The sequence below is a fragment of the Glycine max genome, chromosome 12, assembly GCF_000004515.6.
Source record: "Glycine max cultivar Williams 82 chromosome 12, Glycine_max_v4.0, whole genome shotgun sequence".
In the NCBI taxonomy this organism is placed as follows: Eukaryota; Viridiplantae; Streptophyta; class Magnoliopsida; order Fabales; family Fabaceae; genus Glycine; species Glycine max.
Genome location: NC_038248.2, coordinates 40,218,655 through 40,227,023, shown reverse-complemented (window position 1 = coordinate 40,227,023; position 8,369 = coordinate 40,218,655). Strand labels below are relative to the sequence as shown.

Below are 8,369 nucleotides of genomic sequence, written 5' to 3'. Positions count from 1 at the left end.
CACATACCCAAACACGCTCTTAAATTTCCACATCCAATATATATAAGGAAACACGCAGAAGCAATAATTGGTATAGGGTTGATAAAAACGTAGATCATCAGGTGCATCTAAGGCCAATCCAAATACAAGGATAGGATATCGACGCCAATAAAAAAATTGAAACGCTATATTAATTGTACACGACATTTGAAAACAAGCACCATCACAGCCGCATCAAATATGCTGTTTCACACTAAATCATCAAAGTTCGTGAGACACTCCAGTTGCCAAACTATTTATACGTTCAAAACTGTTCCGTTCAAAACCTGGCATTATTGCCCTTTCTAACGAGAAAAAAAAAATCAATAATAGCATAATGCACAATAGCTGATGAGCAAACAAACAGGAATCCAAATTTCAGAAAATTGATAATTTCTTTTTACTCCAGTATTCAAGGCCTGATGTTATCTCAAACATTAACACTGACAGGAGTTGCTCTTTCTGGACACAAGGAAAACAGATCAATGTCTGTCATAAATCTAAGACGAATACATACATAGCCGGAGTCAAATACATAAAATGATGTTTATAGCCTCTGGTAGAAGCTGTACAATACACCCACAACAGCTACCACATAGCCCGTGAAATTCAGCAAGAGGTGCATTCGCAAGATGAGTTAATTCAGCATGATGGTCATCTCTTCCGCCGCTTCGGCTCAACCTGCAAATTCAAATTCATGACTTGTTCATCAAACGTATAACATTGATGAATGAAAGACCCAATGTGAAACTTGATGTTGGCAATGAGACAGCTCTCTCTATGCCTAATACGAGCTATACACTCAACATAAAATTTCCCAGTTCTATGTCATAATTATCATTTACAAAGCATAGTTCTAAAATGCCCACAAAGGCCATTGCTAGTAAGTAATGTCACTGGGTAAACAGACAGAAGCATTAAAACATAGTCCTTACAAAGATCCCATCACTATCTGCCAACATGAAGATGAAAAAGCTACCAAACATCTTGCAGAATACATCAACCAAAAGAACAATCCAAGTCAAATCATGTTCTAACAATACCACACATTGGACATTTCAAGAAATTTTTAAAAGCCTATACACTGTACATAAAACAAAACAAAAAATAAACGACAAATCCAGACTCTAACACAAATTAGTTAAGTAAAGATTTTGATCTTTAAACAAAATGCTTTACCATAATCTCTTACTTGATTGAATTATTTCCTCAAAATGAATGGTGCTAAATGCAGAAGATGCATCAAAGATTCAAGGAATAACAAAGGAAGACTGGAATTAGCAGGTCAAGCTTAACGACTTCAACAAGAAAATGAAGACATATGTGACTACAATCGGAACTATATTTTCTTTCACATAGACACAGAGATAGACAGATAATAAACTTTTATATGCTGAATCCAAATATGAGCTTACGTGCTTGGTAAGCCCATTCAAATTTAAGATAATGGTACTAGAAAAAAAAATTGATTATTAACTGATTAAGCATCAGTCATGATTTAAAGTCTTCAAAGACCTCATGTTTACTTATTAAGCATTGTATGGAAAAAAATAAGCATACCATGGCTATCAACTCAGCCTCACTGATGTAGCATGATCTTGGAAAAAAAACAAAATACCTACATCTACTCTACCCCTCCCCCACACACTGAAAAAGACAAAGAATCAGTTCACCAATGTAATCAATGAAGTTAACAAAAGAATGATCGGGTCACAATGTATAGAGTTCCCGATTTAGGAATGAGCACAGACGAAATTCAAAAAATGGAACTCAGAATAAAGAACACAGATTAACTTAGTGAAAGAACCACTCAAACAAAGTGAACATGTTGAGCACAAGGAGAAGAAATATCAAGGTAAATGAACACAATAAATATCATTTATGCCACAATCAATAATTTCAGCCATAAATACATTGACATACAAATTAAAAGAAAACATAAACCAAGGCTGCCAGATAGGATTACATAAAAAAACTATGGGAATATTAAAAACATATTTAAAACTCTGAAGAGTGCCTGTCATAATATCTATAATTCAATTTTTAACCATCTGACAGCCTTGAATCTTTAACTAATCACACTTTGCAGCAAATTCATGTTAAAAAAATGCCTAAATCTTTCAGATTAAGGAAAACCAAAAGAAAAAGTTTTCAACTAAGCAAAGTTTGTTTCAACATTCTAATACAAATCTGATTAGATGCTCTAAGGGCACTTCCTTTTAATGGAATAACTTTCTTTGTTACACCAATCTTCAAATACTACAACGGATGTGTTCCCATTCCCCCTTTAGCCTAGGAATAATAATGCCTCTCCAGTATGATCAGGGAAACTGAAAAGGAACATAAGTAAAAGTGCATCTCAACTCAAATTGTTCAGGACTGGATGCAGGTAGTCTCACCTTGCCATCAGATCCTGGTGATACAGGAAATGTAGCCTGGGGTTTCTTCATGTCATCATCAGATGAACATTCTGAACAAACAAAATGGTCCAATTTCTTTGCTTCTTCAATAGTCATGCCCACGCAAGCAGGATGGTACCTACAAAAAACCTACCAATATTGAACAGTGTTTCTTTCATAAAATCAATAGGGTCATACAAACAGACGAAAAAAAAAAACAGCAGTAGCACTACTCCTTAAATTTAACAATCTTTATGAATTCTTGTAGCCAACTAAGGTCATAGTTTATCAGAGCACAAGAAATCAGCCCCTGCATCATTCAATTTGCATTGGCTGACACATATTGGTAAAAAGATACAAAGGAATCCAGAATCAAGATATTATAGGCTGACAAAAGACAGATGATGTAGACACATCAGAAGTTTAAACTCCATAAAATCCATCTGCTATTTCTTTTATTACATGTTACTCCTTTATAAATGGAAAATCTTTTATATGTTCTCCATTTCCTGCATTGTTCTCAATTGTTTTTCCTTTGACTGAACAAGCAGAAAGCCTCATCAAGAGCGACATGCAAAACATGTGCATAGACTAGCACAGTTTGAATAACAACCAAAGTCATGAGTGCATTAAAAACTATTGGACTTGAGAAAACATTTTCCTAAGGCTTCTTTAAGTCTTTTTGCAGTCTTTATCTTTCTTCCTTTTGCTTAGGGTCAGCAGCCTGGCTGGCTCTGCAGGAGCTGAAATATCCAGAGAATTCCTTCATCCGAGCAAACAACGCATCTAATGCTAAAATTAGAGACCCGGACATCCAAAAACCACTCACAAATGTAATAACAGTAAACAAAGAAAGCAGAATACACTGGCTTTACCAATCCTTGCACCCCTCACACTGCACCATGAGGTCATCTGGGTTATAAGGCATCTCGCACTTGCAATACCTTCAAACCACAAAACCGAACCAAATCAACAAAACAAAACCCACCATTTCAAACACTTACAACATTATCTCACTAAAAAAAACAGAAATAAACTTACACAGCAACACGGTCAGGCGTGAAAGCCCCAGTAGCAGCCTTGTACTCAAACCTACAATAGTAATCCTCAGCACCTACATTCTCAAGCTTGGTATAGTTCTTAAAAGAGTGCACAACACACTTCCCTTCAATTGTGTGAGCACTCTGAACATCATAATGGTCAGACAAAAACAGCTCCTTTGCTCCATGGAACTGCCTGCGTCCTCCAATAGACTCTTCAGGCCTATAATACCACCTCACACGCACCTTCACGTTGTTCCTATTATCCTGTTCGATCTTCTCCACGCGCGCCACGTACGGTGGCTTGCTGGTATCAGAGGGGCGCATCAGCACACAGTCCCCAGCTGCAGAACACAACAAAAAAAACAAAACACCTTTCACTAATCATCGCAACAGCCACATGGTTTCAAACCATTCCCTCCCCTTCCCTTCGCAAAAGAAACGATTTTGAGGCCATTTACGCAACTGGGTAGCTGAAAAGATAAAAGGGTTTCTTGCGATTACCTCTTACGATCTTGTTGGTGCCTCTGATGGTGTAGGAATCCACGTCTTTTCTGCCTGGCCTCGTTTTTGCCATGTTGTGAAGGGTCTCTCGGATACTCTGTTTCCAACAAAAGGGTTTGGGCGGAGAATTGGAAATGCGAGGGGCTGGAGCTTGGGCAATGGCGAGAACGGTTGAATTTTTCTGAGCCTGAGAATTTTTTTTGGGGCGAAGAAGAACAGAGGAACCCTAAAGGTTTTCGTTCAGTCCTTTGAGAGAAGAGAAGAGGGCCACGAGAGAAGGGAGTGAGCGTTACGCTCCTTATGCCTGTGGTTTTTATTATGACATGTTAACACGGTCTTGGTTCATTGTTACTGTTGGTAATAGAACATTAATTAAGATTTGGTCTCATGCATTTAGCTTGCTGATGTGGTGATACCTACCAATATTGCCCCTATCGCCATTTCCCATTCACATCTATTGGCTTTGACTTAAGCATTTTCGAGTTTACTTTTTTTCTCTCTCTCTTTTTCGCGGTAATCTAGGGCATTGTTTTGTCTTGAAGCAGCATCTGTTTCCACAGAAAAAACCAAAGATACTCGTGTCATCTCATTTATTTCAGAAAGAAAAAAGTTATTTTTCCACGGCCCTGAGTTTATACATGAGAGAGAAAATAAATAATAAAAGAAAGAAGGTAATAAATGTATGTTGTGAAATAATGATAAAAGAAAAGAAATGGAAAAAAAAGGAGCAAAGTGAATGTATAAACAATTAAGTGTGGGAAAAAATATAAGATTGTTCCTGAAAAGAAGCGGTTGATCCCTTGATTAGAGTTAGTAAAACTGTAAAAGAAAAATCCAAGGAAAGTGTTTGCCTAGCTCAATTGCATGCCTCATTATAGTTAAGCAAATAATACTACAAAAATACTTAAGGTTATTAACTTCAAGGTTTCCTTTTTTTCTTTTTTCTTTTTTATCTCATTACTATTTACTTCAGACTCGTCTTTTCCTTTATTGGTATCACCATAATAATGTTAGGTATTGCTCGTTACTGCAGGTAAGTAATGAGGCCCAATTAGACCGTTTAGGTGATTGTGCAGTATAGGATAAGATACGAATAATGGGGTGAATCTTGAGGCTTGAAACCTGTTGTCCTGCATGCAGAGAGTTTGCTAGAGTAAGAAGCACCAAGTGAAGTTGTGTATACTATTCTCCAAGGCATGAGCAAAGGGAAAAGAAAAACACCAAAAACCTGATCCAGGGGTGCTGTATCATGAGATTTAACATCTTTGGGTGGCCATACTTGGCGCCGAATGCCCACACCTCTGTTCGATAATTGAAAGCCAAAGACAAATTATATAGGAAAATGGGTCAAATCATCAAGGTGAGGGGAATGACATGCTAGCTTATCAGATATTCAGATCCAATGTTTTTGAAAGAACTGTTAAGACCAGATTCAGGGCCAAGATGTTATCATTAAAAACCATGAGAAACCAATCCCCTAAACCGAAATCGACATGACATACAAAACATTATCCTAGTTGGTGTAAATGAAAGGGAACACCAAAAATAGTTTCAGCCTCAAAAGCATTGTGCCAAACAATTATGTTCATAGCATCTCGGGGACCATCACTTGTGTCAAGCGGTAAAATGCTATAGACATTCAAACCCTGCAAAAACAGGTCCAACATTTTTAAGCATACAAAACTTCCATAGTAGCTGGTTTACCCACATACTCGTCCCTAATAATATTTTGAACAGTTAAAATGTAATGAGTCTAGAAGGAACATTTATAACTTGAATGAATGTCTAAATTCCAAAATGTATGGCTATTGCTTATTTCTTCAATCCAAAATACGGTTGACGTAAAAAGGAAAAAAATACAACTTACATTGGAGGGAAGAACATTAGTGTAGATTTCATGTAACTAACTTTAACATTTCATCTATGATCATCTACAATTTCATCTTTGGTTTTCTCTATTTGTCAGGAATAATTCTCAGTATTCTTGGGTTTTCAAAGATTTTGAGGGAAACTCAAAATCCTAAAACAGGAAAACCTATCTAAATGCTATTTTTCATAAACACTAGCCCCTTTTCATAAATGCTACAACATATATTATAAACAGCTTAAGAAAAAATCATAATTATGGAGTGAAAGAAATCAAAGAATACATAGATGATACAACATATCTACAAAAATATAAAATGTAACGCATACCCTAACAGAATCATCATGATAACACATCATGGTATCAAAAATTATGGAAAACAGTACCAGAACAATCCCAACAGAACCATCAAACTTGCAAAAAGAGCGGACAGCACATCATGCAGTACTCATCTACAAGAATAGCCTGTGCCAATTTTGAGAACTATAAGAGGCTAATAAGTAATAACATTGAATTATCGAACATGCCAACAGGGGAAAAAACAGTAGCATAACGATCAGAAGACAGAAGGCTAAGGCTGAATGAGTGAATGGCAATATTTACGTGAAACATTTAAATGACAAACAATAATTTAGTGTACTTCGCTGAATAACTGTCTTGAATTTTGGTAAAGACAACATCAATAACAAAGCACCTAATAGAATCAGGATTCAGATTCACTATTTGGGACATTGGGTTGCTTGTCCATCAGACCGCCAAAGTGACAAAACAATACTTCTAAATGCTAAAACCGAAACCTACCTTCCAGAATCAAATACTGTGACATGCTAGAAATTACATGGTGGGAATAAGCCTTTGTTGCTGCTTTTTTTTTATCGACAAATGTTAGTTGTTACTTTGTTAAGTTTTTATTTGTGGGAGGGATTCGAACCCACCACTTCTCCCTCTCCGCTCCTCCCTTCAACCGCGAAGCCAACCTTACACCTCCTAAGGCTTTGTTGTTATTGTTGTGTTGATTATAAGGAAGGAACTTAAAACCCACACAAAAAACTTGGGAGCACTCACAAAAGCATGACATGAAGAAGGGGCTAGTAGCACCACGCCTAACTGCTACCCATTTAAAACTCTAATTAACAAAATGTAAGAACACACACACAAGGAGAAAGGAAAAAAAAAAAAAAGGTGAAGAAAGGGGAACAAAGATATTCCGAGTTACTGACAAATAATGGGCAGAAGTGTGTGTTTATCCAGAGGCTCCAACTATGTGGCATGCTTTGCTCTATCAGGTTTTTGTTGCCCCCAAGGCTTTGCAACTTACTGATATATCACTTATAGTTTATGTTCAATCTTAAGTGTATTTAGTATTTACTTATCGGCCAACTCAAGTAGCATGCATAAGACTAAATGGATTTTATATCCAATCGATCAACTAACTACAAGAAGACACTTCAGCCAAAAGATGACAAAACATGAATGGAAATATTTCATTCATAAACTTCTGGACAAGCATCACAAGCCACAGTTATGCATAAGCTATTTTTAGCTTATGGGAAATTTGCCTTCTAATTTTCTTCTTTTGTGTTTATAGAAAAACTTATCCAAACAGGACCATTGTCTAAAACCTAAATGCTTGTCTCCACTCCACCTCGAACCCTTCCTCCCCAACCAATAGCCAAAACATTCCCAAAAACACAAGAAAACATGGTTGAACTCAAAGTCCAAAACTTCATTACAAAACTAATTTTATTCATTGATCAACTAACAACACCAACATCACTCAATCTGAACTAAATATGAGCAATGAGAAACGAGCTTCAGATTCCATCACATTATGAAAGTGCCACCTGACAATATCAATTCCAATTGGCACATAGAACATCATCAGCTAAAATCTGGAATTAGAGATCCTGATATTTATATCCCTACATGTGCGTGATTGTATATTTTGCTAGATCAAATGAGGAAACAAAATAGTGTAAGAAACTAAGAACTAGGAAGAGTTCACAAAAGCACGTGTTCGATTAAATTGTAGGCATATAAATAATTAACTGTGTTCTTTGATCAAATATGAAGTAAGTGCTGGCAAGTGACAAGTGATTCGCATATAATTGCATTACGTCAGTGTCACATGATACCTAGAGAAATTCATGACAATAGAGGAATAAAAAAAACACGAAGATTTGGTGATTTGCATTGTGATGAAGTGCTTTGGGGTGAGAGGCTAAACACAAGGCGTGAAATACACGGATCGAATGCGCGAAAAAGGGAGAGAAAGAATCCATTCGCGAAGGGTAGAAGAAGAACATAGACCACGAAGGAACAAGAGAGAGAAAGCTTTACTCGCTGCACTGGGTTGAGTTGGCAAGCGAAGAAAGAGAGAGAGAGAGAGATGCAAAACAAAAATAGCAGCTGCTTCAGATTTGGACCTGGCTACAAAGCCCATTTCAAAACTGTGTTTGCATCCATTTTGTGAATGGGCTTTTACTCGAAGGCCCAATCAGGAGGATTATGACTTGTATTCTAAAACGAGTTTGGGTGTTG

At 36.8% G+C, this 8,369-nt stretch overlaps 1 protein-coding gene across 3 annotated transcripts; it reads right to left on the bottom strand.

The window, feature by feature from the left end:
- Window positions 1-384: 384 nt before the first annotated feature.
- LOC100800993 (chromatin remodeling protein EBS-like) lies at window positions 385-8,199 on the bottom strand. 3 transcript variants are annotated; one of them, XM_014764339.2, is made up of 6 exons: window positions 5,190-8,199; window positions 3,962-5,091; window positions 3,459-3,801; window positions 3,293-3,361; window positions 2,418-2,556; window positions 395-699 (listed from the first exon to the last, which is right to left on the bottom strand). In XM_014764339.2, exons 2-6 carry the CDS (start codon window positions 4,032-4,034, stop codon window positions 673-675), a joined length of 651 nt encoding a protein of 216 aa, XP_014619825.1. In that variant the 5' UTR covers window positions 4,035-5,091; window positions 5,190-8,199; the 3' UTR covers window positions 395-672. The 3 variants fall into 3 exon arrangements, with proteins under 3 accessions (NP_001242778.2, XP_014619825.1, XP_006591885.1); XM_006591822.3 differs by having other exon boundaries at window positions 3,962-4,265; window positions 4,382-8,182; NM_001255849.3 differs by lacking the exon at window positions 5,190-8,199 and having other exon boundaries at window positions 385-699; window positions 3,962-4,269.
- Between the last annotated feature and the right edge of the window lie 170 nt (window positions 8,200-8,369).

Excerpts from the sequence above, each read along its gene's own strand:
- LOC100800993 (XM_014764339.2), bottom strand. The coding sequence starts at position 4,034 with ATGGCAAAAACGAGGCCAGGCAGAAAAGACGTGGATTCCTACACCATC. Across the intron at positions 3,362-3,458 it reads ACGCCTGACCGTGTTGCTGT|GTATTGCAAGTGCGAGATGC; the intron begins GTAAGTTTATTT and ends TGTGGTTTGAAG. Across the intron at positions 2,557-3,292 it reads TGTGAGGGGTGCAAGGATTG|GTACCATCCTGCTTGCGTGG; the intron begins GTAAAGCCAGTG and ends GGTTTTTTGTAG.